Source organism: Heliangelus exortis, chromosome 2, assembly GCF_036169615.1.
Source record: "Heliangelus exortis chromosome 2, bHelExo1.hap1, whole genome shotgun sequence".
Lineage (NCBI taxonomy): Eukaryota > Metazoa > Chordata > Aves > Apodiformes > Trochilidae > Heliangelus > Heliangelus exortis.
The window spans coordinates 123,927,177-123,953,426 of record NC_092423.1 but is presented as its reverse complement, the minus strand read 5'-3'; the positions used below and the strand labels follow the sequence as shown (position 1 = coordinate 123,953,426).

The 26,250-nt window shown below is 34.6% G+C and overlaps 1 protein-coding gene across 4 annotated transcripts in view; it reads right to left on the bottom strand.

The window, feature by feature from the left end:
• RALYL (RALY RNA binding protein like) overlaps positions 1-26,250 on the bottom strand; it is a 389,580-nt gene that overhangs the window by 181,671 nt on the left and 181,659 nt on the right. For all 4 annotated transcript variants that reach the window (XM_071737864.1, XM_071737862.1, XM_071737860.1 and 1 more), the window contains exon 2: positions 18,952-19,230. In XM_071737864.1, the coding sequence (XP_071593965.1) occupies positions 18,952-19,207 (256 nt within the window). In that variant the 5' untranslated portion in view covers positions 19,208-19,230. The remainder of the gene's footprint in view (positions 1-18,951; positions 19,231-26,250) is intronic.

Genomic DNA, 26,250 nt, shown 5'->3' with positions numbered 1-26,250 from the left:
GAATATCAGCTAAAATTTATAATCTAGTCCAAGAACACTGATGGACACATGTCGTGAATTTCTGTTTTACCCCATGTACAAAGGGTTTAGTTTCACATAGACTATAGAAAACTAAAGAATAAATGAGGCAATTCTTTAAAGAGGTTGATGAAAAAATCATTAGGAATTCCTCATTCACCATTTTTCTGCAGCCACCATTTATATTCTTCCTTTTGCATATGTTTTTTCACCTTATTTTCCCATTTTCATTCTCTACCTTTAAGCAAGTGTCACTCAACTTAAGCCAGTGCCTAGGTAATTGTCTGAATGTTTGAGTCATTTGAGGCTGACCGAAATTTTTTTCTCCCAAGTGTGACTGCAGCTGTGTCTCTGGGGTGTAGGGAAGGATCAAATTAAAAAGTTAGGATTCTTGTGCCTTGTCTGACTGTGAATTAATGGGGTTACTCTCACAACCCCTTCAGTATGCAGGATGGTACAAGCCCAAACTTTTGGGAAAAACATGCTAGGAACAGGAGCAAAATGACACCAAAATCAAAGTAATACATGTCAAAGCAGCAATATGCAAGCATTTCTATTCAGTTCACAGTAAGGGTTGGGAGAAAAGGAAGGGAAATAAAAAATGACTTGCACTATTCTCCTCTTCCATTCCTTGAATGAACTGTAGTATTGATGCTGAAGTTCTACCCTACCATCCCCAAAACTTCAGACCTTGATGGGCTACAACAAGAACAGGTAGCTCCTGGAGGTCTCTGCTGACTGGCAAAATTGCTGAGAGGCCTCTTCAGCTATGGAAAAAGAAGAGGGGGTGTTTTCAGCCAGATGTGGTGTCACAAGAGGTGCAAAGCTGTCTGGAGGGCACGAAATGATTGATGTGGGGCTGAGGAGCATATAATTAATTGATGTTGCTATACAAAGAGTGCATAATAAATTGCTGTAGGTCTGGAGGGATACAGATTAATTAATTGGGGCTTAGGGAGAAACTGGTACTCAGTACCACTGGGCAATATTTTATGCAAATATGTGTAATGTTATGCAAATTAAAAATCTACTGGGGTTTTTGTGCCATGAGATATTGGCAGAGATGTGCTTGCATTGTAAAACATATTCCCTCTGCAGCTACAGACTGACTAGAACTGGGTGAAGAAAGTAAAAATCATATATTTTCAAACATTATACAGTTTGTGAAATCCAAATTAAAAACCTTTTTGATCAGATGCATAGAAAAGCATCTTATTTTCAATAGATGCTCTTTCTAAGCTTACATTGTGCTAAATATCTATCTGAAAAAAAATACAATAACGAAATTTTTCAGATTATTCACAAACCTCTGTGTGGTTGAGCTTATATTTGGCAAGATGTGCTGCTTGGGAAGAGAAATTACAGGATGCCCATGAGGGGAACAGCATTTCAGGGTAATGTGAGAGGACTGTAATTGCTGCACTGATATAAGAGAAAGAATCCTGGCTGCAACTACTAAAATAAGGATCTGAAATATGAGGGCAGTAAAACCCTAATCTTTTCTGACCTGGTGTCAGCCCAGTCATGTAATAAAGAACCATCAGGGTTTAATCATTCAAGGAAGGTATTTGAGAAGAGTTATTGTATTCTCTGCTAAATTTTGCAAGACTTCTCTGAAGAGAAAACATTAGGGGATGTGGTAGATGTGTGAACACCATTTGATGTACTGAACTAATCTAAAAAATAGAACACAGAAGAAGGATGAGATCACTAATGGAAGTCTCAAGAGCAGTGATTTCAGCAAGAACAGTATACTTTCACTAAATCAATATGATTGCAGCCCTTTGCACTGGGGTTAATTTCATCCTAAGGAAAAAAAAAATGTAAAGGCATTAAGATAGTATTAAGCTAATGGCATTATTATGTTGTCTGCCTTCTTTTTCCTAAGGACAAATAACTTTATGGTTCTTATGGTCAGAAATCTGGGTGCAAATATGTCTCTCCTTGTCTGGAGTGAAGAAGGTTGCAATAAAATGGAAGTTATGGACCTGATGGGGAAATTTTTTTCTTCTGTAGCACAGAAAGTTATAACAAGATTGATCTTATTAAAAAAAAATATTTTTTTCCTACAGATCATTACCAGTCTTGCTAATTTCTACCTGTAAGTAAAAAAGATCTTGTAATAAATGTATTTAAAAAATTACATTCTGTGGTCCACAAAGCTCAGTTTTCTAAATCTATATAATTTATCTAACTGTAAATGTCACTGGGAAACAGCTATTTATTTCTGTTGGTTAAATTACGCCAAGCTTGTCATTAGGTGGATATTGCTAATCTAATTTCCAAAGGTGCTGACACAACAAGACCATTTGTGTAATTCTATCGATTTTTTTTATTAATACCAAGCATAAATCACTAGGGACCTTAATGAAATAATTGTTTTGTTTTTTTTTTTTTTCTTTACTTACAGTATTTATCCAAAGAGACTGTATAATTTTTATCTTTGGAGGCTTTTTCAACTGGAATGGACAAAAAATTCCATTATGGTTTGGTCATACAACTTCTTTGAATCACTCCTATTCTGAACCAGGACATACTTTATAAAAACCTGCAATTCTTTAGAATTTTGGACTGAAAGTTTTGGTAAGCTGTTTCTAATGGCCCCACTGCTTAAAATGTCCTCTATTTGAGGTTTTCTTTTTCTCACTTCATTTTCCAGCTTTTAGATTTTGTTACACCTTTTTCTTCCATGCTGATGAACCAATAACCAATGTGCTAGATGTTAAGTTTGGAGCAGTCATTCTGTTACTATGACTCCCTATTTTGGTATTTATTTTTTATTTTTATATCAATGTCACATTTTCTTCATCCTTCATGAAGACATCTTTCTGCCATCTACAGAATTTAACAGTGATTTCTGTTGCCTTTCAAACGGGTAAAAGAATGACTAAAAACTGATTCTACCATGAACTGCATAAAAGATACACATAACTGCATTTGCCAGTCTTTTGAGATTAGTTTTTAATCCATTCAGTGTTCATCATGCCATTGTAATAAAACACATTGTGATAACCAAATTTCCACTTGAAGTGAATCATGTGCCTTAGAAGTATTTTGCATTAGTTCAAACTTGCTATATAGTGTTAAATTATAAAAAAAAAAGATACACATTGTTTTATGAAGCCCTAGTTATAGTAAAGTTATCCTAGCATTAGTAAAATTATCCTTTATCTTAGTTTTCGCTTATTCAGACCCTGCAACAACAATTTCACTACTTTTCCCTGCAATTCAACACCATTATGACAGGTTTAGTTACACAGCCTCTCCCTTTTAACATTTTAAATACTTAACATAAAGTTTGTGTCATTCAATTGGGTGTGCTTATAGAGCACACTCTTGGTGTAAAAGATTGGGATAACAGCAGATGACAAGAGAGAAATGAGAGTAAGGATGGGTTAAGTGGGATATCCAAACTGCATGAGATGTCCAAATCTGATCCAGGTAAAGAGAAAAACAACCATTGGCCTTATTAAACAAGAACTGGGGAATCATTAGGATACTCTGAAAAAACAAATAAAATATAGCTAAAAAGAAATGCATGTGAAACACAAGCATTTGTGGGAAAAGGGGGTGCACGGAAGCAGAGGAGCTGCTGTGACCCTGAAAGATATAGCCCTGTGGCCATGGGCACCCCCTGCTACTGGGGCACTCAGAGCCTGCATCCTGGGGTCACAGGATCCCCTCCTGAGGGCCATCACCCACCCCAAGGGATGAGGGGAGGGTATTTCAGCTTGGGGTACACATGGGAGTGATCCCTTTCGATTAATTCTAGAAAAAAAGAATTAGAAAAATTAGAAGCATTTATCAGAATTTTTTAATTGCCTAACTTTAGGTTGATCTCTTGTTATCCTTATGGGTCAAGAGTTTCATTTAAATTTGTATAGTTAATAAATCAATAAACTGCTTGAATCTTGATTTAGTTTAAAATACGTGAGCTGAACTGTTTCTCCCTGTGAAAATTCTAACCTTCTAAAACTCATACTCCAGGGCTTACTGAAGGCAACTATCCAAATGTTAGCAATTGAGAACCTCCTTGTAGAACATCTCTGCTAGTTCTTTAGAAATTTGACATTGACAGTTAATTTGCTAGATTTAAAGATAGCTTATTTTACAGATATGTAATGACTTCTGGAATTGAAATCATGTGTTCATTGTTTTGGAAGGTGTTAAAAATACACTTCCATTAAGTTTCAAATTGAAAATACCCTTCTTCCTAATTTTCCTGCTTCTTTATTCTTAAAATCTAATCTAATTTTTCTACATACTTTACTGTTTCAATTTCCTACATCTTTCCCAAGTTTTTACGGTGAGCCTTTAAGCATACTAATTTCTTTTAATGATTATTTCTCCTTACAAAAATTAAATTAATTGTTTCTGATCACGTTCATATTTGCTTATTTCAGCTCTGTTCCCAAACTGAGCTTGATTGTATCTACTTTCAATGTTTATAAAACTGGCCTTTATGGGTGGCAAGTATACTAAGTAAGAGCAGCTTCTGTCCATTTGAATCTAAGCAACTATTGTGGATTTGTTCCATAATTAATTCTTCTCTAAGTATCAACAACGATTTCTTCTGCAACAGGCTTTGGAATTAGAAAATTGCATTTTGTAATAGACATTTGGCTTGAGTTCCAATTAAGCAGAAAAGTCATATTGAAGAATATATTTTCTCTCTTTAAACATATTTGGTATCCTCTCTTTCTCGTTACTTTATATACTTTTAAAAATAAAGTTAAGACCCAAGTTAAATTTCTAGATTCTTGAAGGGTACTAAGACAGTATCTTCTTACCAAGAGGCTAAGAGAACAATGGCATTAGTCTAACAGAAACTTCATTGAAGTGAATAAAATGGGATTGGAATGCTGTACAATGGAAATGGTTGTATTTTTTTTCCTTGCTGTTCTCGTTCTAGATATATTATGATGAATGCAAATCAATCATTAGTAAGCACATTTCATGTCTTTGTATTTCAAAAAATGATGACTCAACAAAATATTAGGTGACTGGCATTCATGTCTGTACACATGAAGAAACCATGCCAAGTTGAGTACAAAGTATGATAGTCATAATTTCTTGGGGATTTTCACTGTCTCAGCTCATGAATTTTATAGCTTCTTATAAATTCTAAGAACAATTTGACACTTTCTGTTAGTATCACAGAGCCAGAGGATCCCTGTGAATACTAATGAACTTTTCCTGGAATACATATATTGTGTACAGTGGTGATTGCAGCACACTGTCAAAGTATCTCACTGTGGATATACTGCATAACATCAATGTATAACAGATGGGATAGAAGTCAACTGGTAATTTAATTATTTTTTTTTAAAAAAAGACCACTTTTCTGTGAATTAATGTCCCTGGGCTGCCCTTTCACATAACTCATCACTGACCACGAATTAACCCTTGCAGGAGGTAAAGCTGTTGTCTTGCTCCTAGGACTACTTAAATCCATTAGTATCTGTAACACCAAGCCAGTCCCTGAATCCATCTCCCCTTAAGGCATTGTTTCCAAGGCAGAGAACGGTTTCAGGGAGAAAAGACCTGAGGTTGCAATAAATTAAGGTTCTTCACATATCTGCTCTGTGCACCATTACTGTTAACTGAATATGAGTCATAGGGAGATAACTCCTGTAGTTTTTACAAAACATTCCTGTCCAGTATCTTGTATGTTTTAATCATATTGTCCAAACACAACTAAATGATTCACATTTTTTAAATATTACACTTATGACACTTACTGAAAGAAAATTGAATTTATTTTGCATTTTCTCATGTACAAGATAAGTAACTCAGTGAGGAACTGCTAATTGTTATTTATCTCTCATCAAAAAATGCCATGGGAATCTGCATCAGTGGTTTTTGCCATACCTGGGATGACCACACGGTCTGGCACCTTCATTCTTATGGGGATGCTGGTGCCCCAGTGGGAGCTGGAAATGCACAGCAATTCCAAAACTCCTCCTTAGAAGATGAAGGGAATAGCTCTGAGGAACAAGGCAAACAGTAAAGGAGTAATATCTGCTGATTAATTAAGCACTTGCTAGGGTTAGAAAAAGAGGAAAGTAGATTATTCTGGGAGACACAAATAAAAACTGGAAATGGAGAATTTTATTTAAAGGGTCAAAATATGGAGGATTGAGTGAATGTATGATTATGAGTAAAGTGATGATAGTGTAAAGAACAAAGAAATTATTCTTCATAAGTATAGTAAGTGATAATAAAAGTCAAGGATGTCAGGAAAAAAAAACAAAGGACAAAGGAGACAAAGTGATATAATGGAAGTTCATAAATTAACTTTGTTGCTATTTTGCTGCCAAATTCTGTTATATTTTTTGGCAGAAAAAAATGTAGTGAAGCCGATATTGTTGTTATTCACGATGTTATAGTCAATATGTTCCTCATTGAAACTGGGGTGTTTTGTTTTTGCTTTGGTTTTGGTTTTGTTTGTTTTGCTTTTTGTTTGCATGCTTTTTGTGTTTGCTTTTGTTTTCTTTTAAATATTCTTATGCACAGGAGGACTTTAGGATCAAAATATTTTTAAAATTTCAGCTGATCAGATTAAAAATGCTAGTCCATATTCCACAACACTACACCATGGAAAAAATATCATAAGCAGTTTGATTATTTACACCTAGAGATCTCCCTTTTTTTGCCTTTTCTTCCACATCTGCCTGTGGATTTAAATGCATCAAAAATTAAATTTAAAATCAGGAAAAAAGTAAAACAGCAATAATTGCCAATTAACAGAAAATAGAGATCTCTAAAGTCAGGCTGTAAAAAATTCCCAATGCTTTTCCAGCTGCTACAGGGCAATTTTCGGTATGTTGATTTATCTTGCTCTCATTTGGTTGCTTATTTTTAATTTTTCTCTAATAAATTTGAATGAGTCTGGCCAAGAAATAAAATGAACCCTTAAAAAGTAAGAAAACTAAAACAGCATCCATTCTGTTACCCATAGAACTAGCCTATTTTTCACAAAAGTAGTGGAATGGAATAATTTCCATAAGGTCAATTTTTGAGCTCTTTTGAAAATGTTAGAATTGAATTTAAGTGAAGTCAGGATGGCTTAATACTCAGCTCAGTTCACTTTGAGGTCTTCATACATAGTTGCATGAAATATGAGTTCTCACTTTCACATGGGATGCATCTGTTAAAAGTGATTGTCACGGGATAATAATAATTTATCCAATTTATCACATGCACTAAATTATATTAAGTAAAAAAACAAAGCCAAAAGAAAGGCCACAAGCAACAAAAAAATTCCAAACAGAAAAAACAAACTCCAAAGCTTTTAGTTAGATTTCTGAACTTTTAAAACTTCATCACTTTAATGTATACACTTGATTGTTGTAATATTGTAATTGTACTTTTTAAGATGCATTTTTAGATAGATTTCCTGTTCAAAATAAATCTTTCACCTCACATAAATATTTATTTCCTTCCAAATCTAAGTCCATATCCAACCATTTTGTTTCTATAATACATTGATTAAATTCTTCTATCCCAGCTGTTTCACTAGTGAAGAGAAATAACATGCTACCTAATATCTCTATATCTCAGTTTTATAAGATTCCAAAATGCTGATTGTTAGCATTGCATAGATTTTAAGAGCACCAACACATTACTCCTTTCCTGTACCCACTTCTGTCCTCTACAGAACTGCCCTCTTTATGTAAATTATCCAGATCAGCAGCTGTAGTCATTATAACCTCAAAGATCTTCTTCATCTATTTGTTTGCAGTGCATTTACAAACCTTTTGAAATCAGATATAAGTTCACAATCCCATTAGTCTTGTCTTGACTGAAAGAAAAAAAAAATAAAAAAAAGCAAGCAACATTTCTATTGTGGGAAAGGGAAAATGCCAAGGAATTTACTGATTTTGTTAAAAACTAGTCTGATGTCTGTTTTTCTTTGCATATCAATCTTGCACAGTGATGGGCTGAAATATAAATTCCTAATATTAAAATAAATATTGTAATGCTCTGTGAGACCTGGCAAGTTGCAATCAGAGGTGGTAAGAAAGCTGGCAGATTCTATTTTGAGGATGCTCTCTATCACCTTCAAATGGAGGGGAGGTCAGGAGCCTTCCTTGATGACTAGAGGAAGGCAAATGTCATGACCATCTTCACAGAAGGCAAGAAATAGGCTCTGGGGAATTACAGGCATTATCAACATCACCTCACTTGACTGGAAACATTAGGGTTTACATGTAGATGGCTAATGCTAACCACTGGCATCACTAAAAGGTAGCAACATGAACGTGGCAAAACACTACAGATTTAAAAAATAAGGGTCGGATGGTATGATTGTAACAGAATTTGTGAATAAGGAAGACGTTTCTAGGACAATGTCATAAATACCAAATAAATTTCAAAAGTTAAAAATACAAGGAAAAATATGCTAGGGATGAAAAGGGGTGGAATGTTCTAGGAGGAACTAAGGTGGCAAAGGGTCAGAACTTGAAAAAGGTTTAGGGGGCAAAAGGTAACATCAGGAGAAGCAAATCATATCCTCTTAGTTACTGGGGGGTCCCTATTCAGAAGCCCTGTTCTCAGCCTATGTGGCCTGAAGCAAGACAACACATCTGTTGTTGTTTCAACATATATGACAATCTAGATTTTGTGGTCAGAGTGGACTTCAGTGTTGAAGAGGGATCAGCCACATAAGACAGACTGTGGAGTTACAGACAAATCATCCTGGAAGCCCTGTCCACCTGCATGAAGGATGAGATGATTAGGAGCAACCAATACAGACATGGAGGAAAATTATTTTTCACCAGGTTGATGAGCTTTCTGTGATGGGAGGAATGGCTGGAGGAAGTGGTGGTTTACATGCTCTGCACTGTGCCTTTCCCAAGGTCTTTGACACAACCTCCTGTAAATCCTTGCAACCAAGACTGGGAGGTATGGACTTCATGGATGGATTGTAAAGGGCTGATAAAACTGTTTTGAGCCAGCACTGTTTCGAGCAAGAATTTAGGCTAGATGATCGTTAGAGGTCCAAAGTAAATTATTCTATAATTCAGTAATTCTTTAAGAGTATCAAAACAAGGGATAACGTTTAGCTGATGAATCATTAAAAATATTTTTAAGTGTCTCTCTAAAGTTAAAGATGTTGAAATATCACATGGTGTACAGTTGCGAATTAAATTATATCCTGAAATGACTTCAGATTTTTCCAAGCATGTTTACCAGTCATTTAATATCTATTTGTTAGTGTCTATTTGTTAGGCATTTGTTATCTACTGTTGGTTTCACACCTGCTATTTTCAATTAGATTTTGTGATCCTCTCCCAAAAAACTTATTAAACAGACCGAGATTTCATGGTTAGGAGTGGCCTTGAGTCCAGAAAACTCATGGTAGTAGAACTATAAAATGTTGTATATTTCCCAAATCAATTTCAAGACTTGAAGGTAGCACTACAATGCAAAGTCATGGAGTTCTGTTCCTCTCACTTTCTTCTTTGAATGAAGCATCAGGAGCAGAATAAAAGAAAGCATAAGAGATTAAAAATTTTCCATTTAACTGCAAACAGGAGAAGAGGTGGGACAAATGTCTACAAAAAATATGCAGCAGTAAATCGGAAATTCTCTTTTCAATTAAATTTTAACAATGTGCAGGAATGATCATAACAAAAGTGTCTGGATAACATGAAATCATTGAATACTTACATTGGGCATAGACTTGAAAGACAAGAAAAAGGACTAAAAAGAAGTACAAGAATACTGAGACTGACACAAAGGATCATGTAATATTTAAGTACTTAAGCACACCATCTCACATCTCAAAAAAGGAAAGAAAAGGGATATTTTTCATTTTAGCAGACACATCCAAGTAGATTCTGTCCAGCTTTCATAGATACATAAAATTAAACTTTTTTTTTTTTTTTTTTTTTTTTTTTTTTGAGTGTGATAAATGACATGTCTGTATAGAGAAATCTGTCATCAAACTATTTAAGAAACACGAAGCAGCATGGCTTCATTGATAGCTAGGAGACAAGTTTTAGTTGGCTCTAGTGGGGATTAGTTTAGAAATTATTGTATTTCTTTCTGGAACAATATAGTGTATGGTCTCAAATTTCTGCTCTCTCTTATCATCTGGTGAGAGAAAAAGTCAGGCATCATGTATGTAAACTTACCTATACTTCAAATTAGAAATTCCAGGCTAGGTTTGAACATAAGAAGTGTCTTCTTACAGATACATTAATATTTTGTAAGTAATACTAGGTATTCTGCAAGTAATAGAGTGACTTTACACAGCTTGAAGTAAAGGCAAAAATAATCTAGCTTTATATTAAAAACAGACTAATGTTTTTTCCAGTTGACCTTTTGAAAATTGCCAAGCAAAAAGGTCTCATTCTATTGCCATTAATTTTCTAGGAGAGACTAAAGCCACTTAAACAGTTGTAATGATCAAGAACATGAACATTGTTCAGTTCTGAGTCATTAAAATGAATTTTATTCAAGACTTTTTAAGCCTATGGTGGATCTCAGTAATACTAGAATTTCTTCTGGGTGAGGGAGGAGAAGCAGTATAGAGTCTGAGAACCTCATTTATCAAATATCCTCTTTTTTTGCCTCTGATTTTCTCTTTGCCAATAAAAAGTGTTGAAAATAAGGTATTATTTTTACCCCTAATATACAGTATTTACATGGTTTTGCTGATGAAGCTGTCTATCATTGAAGGAATTGTATAACTGAGTGTGAAACCTGAGAGACATTTGATAAGAAAGAAATAGATTTATTTTCCTAAAGTGTGAAAGGCAAGTAGGATGAAGACATGAAATAAAATCAAATCTGAGCTAGCAAATATGTCTTCATAAGCATTTCTTCTCTGAGTTAAGATAGACAGAATAAGAACATTTGCATTTTAGATTGTGTTGCTGTTAAGATGAGAAAGAAAGGGAGGAAGATAGATCCTAAAAAATCGTCATGATAAAGAGTTGCCTCCATGAATAGACTATGATTTCATGAAGGATTTTTGTCTGCTACATCAGTATTCTGGTAGAAGTCATATTTGCTATCCTTTCTCCCCCAAACAGCTGTGTGAAAGTTATTTCATGCCTTTAACAGTCATAGTCCAAAAGACAAATAGCAGGACTGGGATTTTTCTGGATTCTGCAATATAATAAACCAGCATTATTCTGTCCTGTCACCCATACAGTGATGAATACCTGGCAAAAGACCACCGCATACTTCCAACTGCAGATTAGAAGGATAAGTATTGGCAAGCCAGATTTCAATGAGAAATCATCTCACCTGTGCATTTTCCATACACCCTGGAATCATAGAATCATAGAAAATTAGGGTTTGGAAGGGTTTATTCGTAAAATAATCTGCACCTTGCCAGACCAGGTTCACATAGGAATGCATCCAAGTGTCTCCAGGGAAGGAAATATGAAGGAAGAGATATGAATGAATGTATCCATATGGTTTTTGGACTAAGGTCAGTAAGGAAATGTTTCAACAAACGAATGAGAAGACATGGAGATGTGGCAGGCACATATATAAACCAGGTGACATGATATTAGCAGTATCAACTCCAGCAGTTAGAATGTATTGTCAGATAATCAAGAAGGAAACATTTCAGATGAGATTCTGTTCGAAGTGAAAGAAGCCAAATGAATGAAAGTTAGCATATCAAATTGAATCAAGCTAGATAAAATGAAGTGAAGCTGTTGCAAACATGAGATCTACTAGAAGAACAAAACCAAAAATTACTGAGCATCCTAGAGAGAAATCTTCTTTTTCATACAGTTCATCCCACATGAGACACTCAGCCAAATGTTATGAAAGAACCTATCCTGACAGTGGCTTTATCACTACATGATATTGTGACAGTTCAAAATGAACCATTATAGAATAGCTGTACAAATCTTAGTGATGACAGCAGTCACTAATCAAAGCAAGTGTATTTAAGAAAAGGTACAGGAGTTGGCCTGCCACAATGGAAAAGTATTTTTGTAACTTCTTATGACACAGAAATAAAACATAGTTCTGTTCAAATCAAGAAGGAAGTACTGGATATCTTATGCTAAAAAAATAATCATATCAAGCTATGCACGAAGTACTGGGTACTTCAAGGTAATGTCTAAAGGTTCTGAAAAAACAAAAACTAAAAATAGATTTATCAGACTAATAAATATTTGTTGCAAACAGATTGAGGGGTTTGAAGTGCAGCATGTTAAGAAACACAAGGATGAAATAATGACAAAACTAGTACTTTATGAGCGCTAGAGATGACACCCAAAGCTATATACAGAAATGTCAAGCAGCAGAGAAGATAATAGAAAGATCCCATAATACCATCTTGTCTGTTAAAGATGAGCTGAGATGAAGAAGACTAAGTGAATCCTATATGCATCTGTATACAGTCTTTGAGGAAAATTTTTTTGCAATAGCACTTGCTGATAGAAAGCAATCAGATTATTATTCTTTGCATAATGACAGATGAAATACTTAACATTTGCATGAGCTGATATCAGGCTGCTCAGAGCACAAAACCCTGAGCCAGGTACAATTTTGTAACTTGTAGTTTATCATCGTTTAGGAATATATGAAGAATTTCATTAAAGGTTGCCCCAAGCAATAAAAAAGTAAAGCTCAGCTCTCACAAGTTCACCTCATAGTTGAATTGTTTTCCTACTATGTACTTGGTACTTTTCTGAACATGAAACGATTTTAATTCTGAAATTCAGATCTAAATTATAGTTTCAGTATCCATAATGAAATAGAGTGACCAAGTCCCACTAACAGAGAAATAGAACATTTGCAAGATACAGGTCTTAAAATAATTCTATGATTCTTAGTCTATATATTCTCAATCTAATGAAATTGTTCATTCCATTAAAATATGTATTTTTGTTACAGGATGAATCACTTTGCTTGCTCTTCTGGAACAAACATACATCAGTTGTGCAACGGTGTCCTGCCCTGAATAGCTGATAGAGGGATGATTGCTAAAAATATCATTCTCTTCCTTTATATGAGTTGCTTTATAGGCATGGACAGTCTGAATGGTCTTCATGCATTTTTCAGCATGAGAAAATATTGATTAAAAACAACAAACACAACAAACAGGACTGTGGACAACAAGAGTTAATAATGTTTTGGGGTAAGAGTATTAGGAAAGGCATCTGTGTTATACTGCTTTAACTGTTTTTTACTGTTGTGGTTGTAGTCTGTAACCACAATGACAATAACTACCGGGAGATACCAAAGTCTGCAAAGGGAATGGAGATCCATTATCAAAAGACCCCCATGAGCAATGATTCAGTGGTTATGCCCAAGGTCCCTTCCATTGAAACTGGACACGAATACTTTCTGTTACACTTGCTGAACTAAGACCATGAGGGCATGGTGAGGCATTAAGAAGGTGGAGACCTGTGTGATAGATTTAGACATGTCCCTGTGTGAAGGAATAGGGTGAATCTGGATTACACCAGTCCCCAAACATAGGAACAGTTGAAAATAGGATTAAAGAGTCATAGTGGGTAAAATTTAGAACCTCTGAACTAAGCTGTGGAAGGTTAATTAATATTTTTTCAGAAGTTCTGTAATATTCTGTTCATGCCTGAGGGCTGGATGATGATGACATTGACTAAGATGGGATTCAGGGGGAAAGACTAATAAAGACAGCAGAGATTTAAGTTGATAACCTTATTCTCGCTCCAGGTTTCTGAGACATCAAAGGCATTACTTCCACCATGGTACTGTTTCTTTGTTTTTGTATAAAGACTACTCGACATTTAAAAGTGTTATTTATTATTACTTTGTTTGACATAGGAAATATTGGATCAAATAAACTTTCTCAAAACCTAGCCCTGACATTGTCAGCTACTTTACAATCATAATTAATCTCATTTGAGGAAGTATTCAGCAGTTACTGTTCAGCAAATTTAAAAGTCATCCTCACAAGAAGCCAACACCCATGGCACCTCACAGGCTGCAAAAAGCTTTGACAGGGCAGAGAATTTTCTGTGAAGTGGCTCTTTCTGGCCATTATATCAATCTATGATATATAAAGTATAGGATTTGAAATATAATTAATATAATTTAAAATAATTAATATAATTTAAAATAATTAATATAATTTAAAATAATTAATATAATTAATTACTAGAGGTATGCAATATTAGACATTTTGATATCTTAAAAAAATATATTAAAATACCAACACATTCCCATTATATTGATAGACTCTCTGGGATTTCTCCTTGGCTAGAATGTTTTGACCCACATTAAAACTCCACTCTTTACAGACTTGCCAGGAGCAAAATAAGAGATCTTTCCAATTGCTTGTCCACTATACACTTTAAAAGACATCACTGCTTACCTGTTTCCTGCACAGGCAGTTCTTGCTATTTTGATAGATGGAGGTGGATGGGTAAAGGTAACAGGATTTCTTCAATAAATCATGATTTACACTTGTATAAATGAATGTCATCTAGGATTGTTTTACATACATGGGATTGACTGCTGATAGTGAAGTTAAAGCTGAACAATCAATAATTTAGTTTTGAATTCCCTTCTTAATGTACCACTGGTTTAAAGAAAGTGTAGCTACCTATGTAATTTTTCAATCCAAAAGTGCATTTTTTTCAAAAATGAGTTCACTAAAGCAGTGTAAGTGTTCTATTTACATACAAACAAGTATGATATAATTCATGTTTTCTGGTTTTCAGATTGAGGTGAAAAATGGTTTCATTCTGGAAAGTCCTAGTTCTGCAGATAGGAAATTTTGGCTCTTGGCTTTGGTAGATATTACAAATATAACACAGAGAAGTTCTTTTTCAAGTAGAGGAAAGTGAAACAACAGAAAAACTGGTGCTATTGTCACATCAATTCAATTTACAGTAAAGGTATATGCTGAATCTCTCTAAAGGCTCTCTTTATTACCTGCTCTTCTCCTTGGATGTTTTCTACTGGGTAGTCATCATTTAGAAAACCCCTGCAGGGGTTCTGTGCTTCTCAAAAGGATGTGCAATAGAATATGTCACCCAAAATAATTATCTGCAACCACCATCTTACCTGAGGCTACATGTCAGTATGCACTCACTTGGTACTCAGAGACTGCATCTAATTTAAGACCTGGAGGAAGACATACGTGAATAATACTTACAGCAACAAAAATGACTGAAGCTACAGTGGAACTAATTTATTAGATAAAGAGGGCATCAACTGAAAAACTACAGTGTCTTTCATACTCTTGGTACTGTAGTCTTTTTCTCAGCATCCAAGAATGAAATTTCATGGTGTCTTATAGAAAGCAACAGAAGAAACCAAAAGTACTAGCTGGGCAGCATTTAACTTACTTTCTCAAGGTACCTGTGAAGTGACTCAGCTCTTACTCGGGTGCAAAAAAATAAAAAATATTCTGAGGTTAAAGCAATTATGCTGGTTTAAAAATGTATGCGAAAGAAGAAAAAAAAAAAAAAAAGAGGTCATGTAGTTATAATATATAAGACAAAGAACTATAAACAAAGAAAAGTGAAGGAACATTATGATGTAGAAATTGCCCTAATAGTTCTACCAGATTTTTTAAATTAAAATTTAATTTAAAATTTAAAATTGTTACATATATTTGCCAAATAAATGACGTAAACAGGCATGTGTAGTATAAAATTTTGGAACTTTAAAAATTATCAGTTGAAGAATTCTATTATTTACCATGTACCCAAAAATTTTAATTCTTGCTGTAACTCACTCCTCAGCTACAATGAGAGATCTGCAATATTTGCTTTGAAGGAAGCGGCTCTTCTCTCACCACAGAAGGCTGAAATCATCCCTGGTAAAGCTCATGGATAGATTTGATATTTCCACTGCAACGTTCTTCACCTTATCTTTTTACCCTAACTGGCAAGGACACAAATATGGGCTCGTTTTCTAACTTGTGGTGTGTTTTAGTGGATGAAAACCTTTTGAGATAATACAACAGAAAGGATTATGTGGATGTATTTCCCTAATTGGGAACATGCAGTTTTGACCTGCATGTTCCTGAACCTGAATATTTTTTGGCAGCAGCCTGAAGCAATCACAAAATGATCATTGTGAAACAGACTTCTATGTCCAGTACCGACTGGTCCCTGCCTTCCTGTGGGCCATGAAACATGCAATTTTCATGAAGATATGTGACTTCAAGAAACTACGCTGAAATTCACAATAATACCAATAAATTTCTTATGTATGTTTTGTGTGTGTGTTCCTTTAAAATCTCTTCCCCACAGCTTTTCAGAATATGTTACACTTCATTGAGCAGAAACTTGGAAATAACCACCCAACTCATGAAATCCACTTCAGTGAACTTACCATACCCATGACAGAGCCATTATACATCACTGGCCACTAAGCACATTGGTAGGAGATACAGAGTTGTCCAAGGAAATCAGTAGGCCAGTTATAATGACCCACAGGAAGCTGGCAAGACTGAGTGCACCAGCAGTGGTTTAGATCTGTACTTCTGAGGAATTCATTAAACTGCCTTTTTATGTTCTTGTGGAGCCCAACATGTCAGGATTCCACCTCAGAAGAAAAATGTAGATGGATGCTAGTGCACATTAATGTGATACAACCACCTACAGTTGCATGGGAATTGTAGCAGTATTTCATGGAATTGTGCACCATTATATATGGGAATATAAAACAATAGGAATTTACAGGTTCAGTTTTCAATTTCAGTTATACATAGGTACAGAGGTTCCAACACAAAGGTAAAGATACTGTAGAGGACATAATGATTTTGAATGGCAGAACTCTATAGAAAACAAGAGCTAACAGAAATTGTTTGCCAAAACAATGAAAGATCTAATGTAGATTAATAATGCAGTCTAAAAGAAATTATTCCTTCTTTTTTGTGCCCCTGAGTACTGGACTGTATTTTACTCTCAGGAATATACTATGGGATAATCTTTTTCAAATACTCCTTTGTTTAAACAGCTGTCCAAAAATTACTGCCATCCATCTCTCATTATATCACTAACATTTTCTAATTTCATTTAAAAGAAAATTCAGCTATGCTAATCAAGTTTACTCATACATCTATAAAAGGCTTTTCCTGTGCCACTTCCATACCTTGACTGTTTTAGAATGCAAAATTCTCAGGACAGAGAACAAAGTCTTTTTTCATTGAGTAGTTTCCTGGTAATGAGTTTGTCTTGCTTTCTTCCATTCAAATGAACAATTTTTGCATAAGTTATTCTTCTGGGTCATAATGCCAAGCAAATTTCATCTATCAGCTTCTCATTATTTTGAAACAATTGTTAACGTCGACTGCTAATAAAAAGAATTCACAGAAGCAGTTTTTCTAATGTGAAGTACCAGTTTTACAGAGTCATTTTCTTTGTCATACAACACTGTATTTTGTACACAGAAAGAGTAAATGAGATTTGGAAGAGCAAAAATGAAAATTTCACTTTGCTTATGCTTTATATTCCTTTATACATCAGGAATTGACACATGATGTACACCATCACAAGACTTTGCAGAATAATCAAAGTATTTTAAGATTATACCTCTGAAACTTAATATTGAATAGACTTTCTGTTTTTATTAAAAATTCTGAATAGTTCAAGTAATTATTGTTCCTGTAATTTATTTTACAATGACTTCTCTTACCTTCTATAAAAAGCACAAAATACACTGATTAGAGCAAGGGCATCTCCTTGTACAAAGCACTTGGCATATTATAGATGCCACAAGAAGTACTAAAAGAGACTAAGAACAGCAGTCATAGTAATAACAGATCTATTGCCTTAGGAAAACACAGTTTAAAAAATCTGGTCAGACCAGTGTGCAAGGAGCTGTAAATAATGCACTGATGGCATTACATGGCCTATTGCTCGGAGATCACTGCTCCAGGAAACATCTTCTAATAATGCCATCCCTCAGACTGACTTTGCTGCCTTGTTTCATCACTTGGGTTCTTTTATTTCACTCACATATGTATAACTTTTTGTAAAAATTGTAATCTCCCATAAAATGTAATTGGATTTGTTAATGTCTTTCCTTTGAGTCCAAAATTCAGGGCTTATACAACTTAAAATCACTGTTGAGCAACTATGATGAAACAAGAACCCTTTTAACATAAATAATTTCTAGAACTAGTCAGAAAAAAACATATTTCCATAGCCTGAGAAATTGAAAAAGGATGTCCATTATTTACGACTCATTAAAGCCAAAGCACCAAGATTCACCTTTTCCTGACATAACCTTTAAGCAGATTGGCTTGGGAGGAACATAGTTCAAGTTCTAATGAAAGATCTCCGGCTCCTACCAAACAACTTGCTGTATTATCCATCATCCCTATATATATAGGGATGATTTTCATATATATATGAAAGATAGAGTTAGTACAGTCCTCCAGATGATTTTATCAATATTAGCCTCTGTATTTAAAAGTAAATAGCTTCCAGAAGTAAACTTTGCAGTAAGAAACAACCAGACAATATTATGTGGGAATAACGTCAACCTGTTTGCAATAGCTTTGCAATTTGATTTGGCACCATTTCAAGTACTAACAAAACTCATTCTGTTTCTTCGGTATAAAACCTGACACACCACAGGGATGATTATTATTTTAAACTCATGAAATGCAAGTAACAACATCTACTAGATGAGTTATATAACATTAAATTTACTAAGTAGAATCTATTCTTACAAGGAAAATTCTTATACTTGCCTCATGTAACTATGTTCACTGCAAAGGGATTATGCAGAAAAGCACAAAGCGGTGGGAAGTTACCTGTTTAATGAACTAAACATTTTGTAATATGTAGTACTTTGAAAATTCTGCCAGATTCAACATGCTATAAATATGCTTAAATGCTATAACAGCAAAACAAACTTGCAGTCCCCGAGGCACTAGGAGTAGATGATATTTCTAATGCAAAAGGAAGATAAAACAATATTTCAGTGATATGAACTGGCCCTTACCTAGCGGCTGCCCTGCGATGATCCGGGCGTTCTCTCCTGCCACTGCAGCCCTTGCGTGCCTCTCGCTCATGTACTGTACAAATGCATAACCTTTGTGCACTGAACAGCCAACTATCTTCCCATACTTTGCAAAGATTGCTTCAATGTCGCCTTTTTTGACAATGGCTGTGTTAAGATTGCCGATGAAGACTCTGGAGTTGATGGACTTTGGGTCGTTCTTATTGGTGACATTGCTGGTCTGTGTTTTGCCGGTCATGGTTGGATCACTTGGCTTTAATCCTTAAATAAAGAACAGAGAGAATTTTGTTTCCAAGCATATAGTTACCCCTGATTTTGGATGATTTTTCCAGCAATAATTCACTTTTCATTTGTCAATTAGGGTGACTCAGCACAGTTATACTTTATTAAAATTATTATCAAGAAAACCAAGGCAGCACATTTTAATATACTGCTGGTGTCAAAACTTTTTCTTTTATAGATATAAAATATCCTGAGACATCTCTTAATACAATGCTGTAATAGTGGAGCTGTACTGTAATCATATGTGGATTTCTGCTTAGAAATTCAGTATTGACTTTTTAAGTACCTAGCCGTCTAGAAACTGCAAAGCAAGAGAAAGAATTATTATTTTATGCCAAAGAAATGAACATTCAAGGCCACATACGGAACAAACTCTAACAATGAGAGACAATTCTGCTCCTGTTTGGTGTCAGCCATAGCACATTTCTCAGGAGTTAAATATCATCGACCATTGTGAGGAGTGCAAGGCAGGTAACATACAGTTTTTTGTTCCAATCAATATGTTTCTATCAGAGCAATTTTCCCTATTAGTTTAATAGAAAAAAAGAAAAAAGACAGGGGAAGCAGAAGTGGCTTGTGTTCCTAGAATTAAAAAGAATGAAAACAATCTTCCATAATTGTAGGAACACAGAATTTCTTGCTGCTGTCCTCTTTCATCAGAGGTCAAAAGTCTAAATCCATCCTGGAATATTGTAAGTGGAAATATTTACAATATTCCAGAGAAAGGTTTGGAAAAAGAAAAAACCCGCTTTTTGTGTTCATCTATCTTCCCACTTCTGAAGTGCACCTCATTTTGCTAATATGTATGTAAATTTCACCTGCCAGCAGGTCTCTCTACTTATATATTTTTCTTAGATGGAGCTGAAATGAAAGAAATTGTCCCATGAGGCTGCTGGCTTTTCTTTTGCTATATTAGAGAACAGAAATGTCAAAAATATGCAGACATCTAATAATGAAAACTTATTTTGTAAGAAAGAGGTCATTTAGACAGCAGTCAAATATAGGCCATCTCGTACAGCTAAGAATGATGTTACTATTTTTTAACCTGTTCATCCTTTTGATCATATTGCAGTAACAGCTCAGGAAAGAAAAGAATACTACTCACAGTTAAAGCTCAGTTCATTTCTTGAGATAAAAAGGAATAATGACCTCTATTCTGGACACCTTAATCTTGTCACTAACTTGAAGTTTCATATTTTAAATAAATAGCAACATATGTAAAGTTAGACTGACAAAAATGGAAACCACTGTTACTGAACTTCACACAATTCCTGATGAACAAAACAGCCCCAGCCACAGCCATCAGCACTTTGACTTTCTCCATCATGTAGGATCCAGCCCCACCCTTCAGGTAAGAACCCACAATGGAGACTTGTGGGAAGTCCTCCCAAGTCCTAACAAATGGTCTGCTTTGTTAAAAGAAGGCATGCAGTGGAGCTTGGCAAAGAGCTTCCACTTGCTTAACAGCTGAATGTGACAGCTAACTACTACAACATTTAGAGAAAACACTGTATAAAACAAGAAAAAACAGTTTTTTGCAAGATTATCCATTTTAAATATATCACGGAAACACAAACTACTGTATGCGTGCAGAAATTTAGTCACAGAAAACCTGAAGCCTCTGACCTTTATCATATGACAGACTCAATACTTATATTTCTAGATTGTTGTACAGATCATGTGTGTCGAAGTCATGTTAACCAGAATATTGTCAGCAGTCATAATAATACTCTTGGTACCATAACAGTTTGAAAACAAACCACTTAAAAATATAAATATGATGCACACTGAGCTCCATGTTGTCATAGACTGCTGATACTACATGAGAACCAACAATATAAGCCCATTTTATATATACCAGTATTTACACAAGTCAAAAAGACATCTGTGTTATCATAAACAGCCATAGTGGTCCAACCTGAAGTGGTAACATAGCAGAGTAACTAGGCATAAAGATAAAAGTTAAAGCACTTGAGGAGCTGATGAACAGGGAACTATTGGTCTCCCCTGTGGTGCCAAGATGCATAACACTTCGAGCAGAAATGCCACTTCTGTTGGGAAAACTTAACATTTACAATATTGTGATCATTTTGTGAAGCTGCAGAAAAAAAAATATAAAGCTTTGTCTGTCTTTATATAGTTCTTGTCTTCTTAATATCATCTCTGTACATTTTTCTGCTGAAGTGATTTTACTAAACTCACAGGGGTAGTGTCTCACAAGCACTGGTCTAGAAAGCAGTAGACTTAGCTGGTAGACTTGTCTCTTCCACTAGCCTGCTGTATAATTCTTAGTGAGTCACTTTTTTGTTTCTCTACTTTCACTTCGACTTCAGACTTGCATTATTTTGACCACGACCTGTCTCTCAGTATATTTTTATATGCTTCTAACACAATGTGACATCAACTAGTACATTTGGGAACAGCTGACACACTAATCACAAAAATAACAAGGGGACAAAATCTACAGAAAACCTCTGCCAGACAGGATTTGCATTAAGATTACACACTTTAATTAAAACTATCACATTTTTTTTCAAAACACAAGAGTACTACACTTTTTATTTCCTCTATTGTGTAGGCATTTAAAAAGGGATTTAATGAACTATTCCTTTTTTATGTCATAAAAATTATCTTTTTTCTTTTTTTTTTTTTTTTTTTTTCCCCAGTTTTTGCTATCACTAATTTAAATAGGCTTTGAATAGGACGCTGGATGTTCTCTTCTAGTTCATTGCCATGCAAATTTACAATTTTTTTGTAACACAAAGAAAAGCAGTCTTCTGGTGAGTTCTCTCATATTCAAATTTACAGTCAGGAAGACCTGCTGCAGGTATTCAAAGGGTGAGTGTATTATTATCATGTGAATAATTGGGATTTGATTGCCTTTCCTGTTGAGGTACAATATCATTGTGAATGTATCATAAAAATCAAAGATAAATGGGATCTTCATTACAATAAGAAAGAACTTATGGTAAGTTTTACACCTCAGTTACAATTTGCATCTGTGAATACTGAATTATGCCTATCTTCTTTGATCTATCAGTAAAATCACAAACATTGTAACTCATACAACCACAGAAAAAAATCAAATAGTGAAAACAATATATCTAAAATAATCTCATTTCCTTGCAGCTTTCAATAAGGTATCTTGCTAATTTCCTATTACTGCAGTAATAATAACTCTGGTAATAAAAATCCTCTATATGACAAACATATATTTTAAGAATGCTTTATGAACAGCATCTAGCTGTTCAATACCTTTAATTATATTTATTTATGCAATGCATGTCATTACAAACAGCATTGTTTTATGTTATAGCTGATTTAATTATTCTACTCAGAACTATCTAGTTTAAGATTTGATATATTTGAACATAAAAGTTTTAAATTAGGTTGTTTCCAATAGTACATAAGACATCTGGGCTGAGAAAGTTTGCAAACCTGCTTTAAACTTTGTAACATACATAAGAAGAATGAAAATGTCAGTGACTAAAATGAGATTCCTATTGTCCAGCACACACACAAAGGTTAAGCCCAAACAAACTCAGTGCTGAAGTGCTGAAGAGGGTGGCAGGTTTTAAACCCTGACTTACTTCACTTTTCCAGCATTTTCTTACAAAGTTCAGTTAAGCACCAGCATGAAAAAAAATTGCTTTGTGGCTTTGAAACTCATCTTCAGTCCATAAAATGTCCAAACCCACACCTCCCATTTCATAGGTGTTCCTCTGAGGGCTCTTTGGTTAACTCCAGACTACTGAAGCCATCAACCCCTTTTAGAGCTGGGCTGTGGCTCAATGCACATTGGGAGCACAAGACCTGAAGCAAAGAAAAGGAAGAAGTTGTCCAGTAGTACATCCCAGTAACTCCCAGGCCTTTCTTCAGGCAGTGGGGGAAGAAGGGATCCTCATTGGGCCTCTGCTCTCAATGCTCCTTATGCATTTTAGAAATGACTTCACAGCAAATGTAAAATTTGTCTTTGAAGGGATTGTTTTTTGGTCAGACTTCAAAAACAATTTGGGATAGGCAGAGGCTTGAGAACCTAAGATGGTTAGAGGGATTTTGAGTTCACTTCAGCATCTTCCTAGTCACAACTGTTTCTCATCTGAAAAACTGACTGGAACTCATCAGCTCAGCAAAATTTCTACTGAATACTGAAAGTTTGTCTCTGAAATTGTCTTTATGCATTTTGCTTTGCTGAATGAGGTCAACCTGTAACAATATTTAAAATTTCAGATAAGTCTCTTAAAAAGAGGATAGGAAAGATTTGCATTATGTTTTTGAATGAAGTAAATATTATTCGCAGCACTTTTAGGAAGAATTAAGGCCTACTGAGGAAAAACTGAAACCAGGAAAATGAAAATCTTTAAAGAAAGCAAATGCTTTCAAAATAAATTAGGATCTTTTAGCTATATAGAAGATGTAAGATCACACTTCTATGTATTTATTATTTCTACAAAGAAAATGCTAGGAAAAATGAAAAAAACCCTCTTTTCCCCCCAGAAAATACAAATTAAATTTGAAATGATGTCTGGGTCTGAGACAGGAAATAATCAACAATCTCTATTAGATCTAGGTGATAACAAAAGAGATTCTGCGGAGAAATATTTCTAAACACAAAAATTCCTGTCATCGGCAGCTTTTTCTAAGCACCATTAAATGCTAAATGGTGTGTATTTACAAATATATGTATTGTATATTTACAAAAATAATGTTAGCACATTAAGATGTATAGTACGGATTTTATAATTACAAATACTTCCAAGAAAGACAGAGAAAGGCATAAACAGAATCATGGCTGGACAATGAAGTCTGTCTCCACAGTGAAATCTACAGTAAAAAGAAGAGCTTGTGAAAAATTAATTGCTAGGATGTCTGGGAGTCAAGAAGAACATCAGTATTTTGGTAAATATAAAAATATCAATGTATTAGTCCTTAGACAAAATGCAGCATTATAACACATGGTCATTCTCTGATCTAAAAACACATGGTGCTCTCCATACTTTTGTAGTGTTACATACAAATTCAAGGTGTTTAAACTTTGGAAATGTCCTTCTTGTGGGTGAAATGTCCTGCAGCACAGATTTATCTTACATTGGTAGTAAAATTTTACAGAGAAAATTCAATATTCATGTTAATTCCTTTAATCAGTAGTCATTAAAAATTATTTTATCTCAGCTAAAATCAGCCATATAAAATTTTACATACCTTTTGGAAGTAAGAATATTGAATATATCATAGGGGAAGGAAAAGAAAGGGGGAAGAGAGAGCACAGAAAACTATCAGATAATATATATTTTATTTTGGAAGATCCTTTATTTTTATATATTTTAAATTAAGTTTAATAAAATTAATTTTAATTTAAATTAAATTAAATTAAATATAACTTTAATATCCAGGTCGCACATGTAAAGAAAAAAGTAATTAATAACATGTTTGGTTAAAGCCATATTAAAATATTATGTAATTTTTAACTCCTCATTGAAGACAAAGATTGTCATTCTGCTTTGGGCCACCAAGATATCCTACTCTTTATATTAATTTTTATTTTATTTTTTACTGTTTAACTTTAATTATTCTTTTCAACTGTTTTTCAGAAGGGGTTGACACATCATATCTGTAACACAGACAACAGTCCTTTCAAGACTTGCCGGAGCCATATAAATGACAAAATGCATCAATTCTTGCTGTGCTACATCTTCTAAAAAACGAAGGAGTAAAAAATAAAATTATTTAGCAGATCACTCTTAATCTCCTATTGTCACTTCTCAAAGAGAGAAATTCTCTTTGTGGATGGCGAAGAAAATGTACACACTTTTATATAAAAAAACCAACAAAACAACTAGTAAAAATAGTGCCATGCACACAACTACCATAAAACACTTTCAGTATATTATTTTGGCTTATTTATTTAAATATTTGAAAGGATGAGGAGGAGATCTGCACACTGTCTCAAGAGCAGGACCACCTCCAAGAAGTGAGAAGAAGGAGGAGGTCTGAGGTCTGTACAGGTGGACAGAAGCTTCAGCTTCTTATTGCCCTGCACTACCTCACACTGGTGGTACCTTGTCCCATCCAAATGGGCGTAAGAACCACAGAATCACAGAATGTTTTTTATAAGAAAAGGTCAAGAAAAATTGGTGACATTTCCCTTCACATCCAATGTGTTGACCAGATCTATTTGTAGCCAGCTATCTCATCTCCTGAGAATTATCATTTATACAGCAAGATATTTTTAATCTTTTCTCATCAGTCATTCCTGATGGTTTCTTAATAATTTTTAATCCGTTTCTGACTTTCTACAGTTTTTGTGGCCTGGATTGTTTCAATCTTCAATTTTAGGTATAGTGTCAGTAAAAGGTGCAGGACTGCTGTCTTTCTCTTCACTTGGTGACTTAGTGACAGTGTGTATTGTGTAAAAACAATCAGCTGCATTCACTGGCATATGACATTTCAAGCTAATCTTGTGCTCACTAACACTGCTTGGTCTCGTTTGTCAGCACTGCTTCCTCTGTGTTTTTGCTTTCTCTTCAGCTTCTTATCACAGCAAGGATTAAATGAGCCTTGGAAAGCGAGACAGTCTCCTTCTATCATTTTTTTTTTTGTGTTTCTAACCTTCCTAATAGACTTCACCGGTTTTCTCTGTTCTCAAGGCAGTTTACAGGCTCTAAGTACAACATTTTCTGAAATTTTAATCAGTGGATTGTTTTAATGCTTTAGAATTTAAAACCATTCCTTAAAACCAGGTCAAATAAGGATATGTATGGGATGGTAAGATGTTTCTCCCTCAACACAACTATCACTCCAAATCTTCTCTGTTATGTACGAACCTGTTTTCTGAGACACATGACATTAAACACAACTAGGCTGATATAAATTTATTTTTAAATTATTCTAAAGGATAGAAGATTCTTTTGGCAGATTTTTCATGCTATTTTAAGGTAGCATCTGATCCTTATAGTTGTGGAATTGCTATAAGCAACTCATAGTTGGACTATTTCAGCC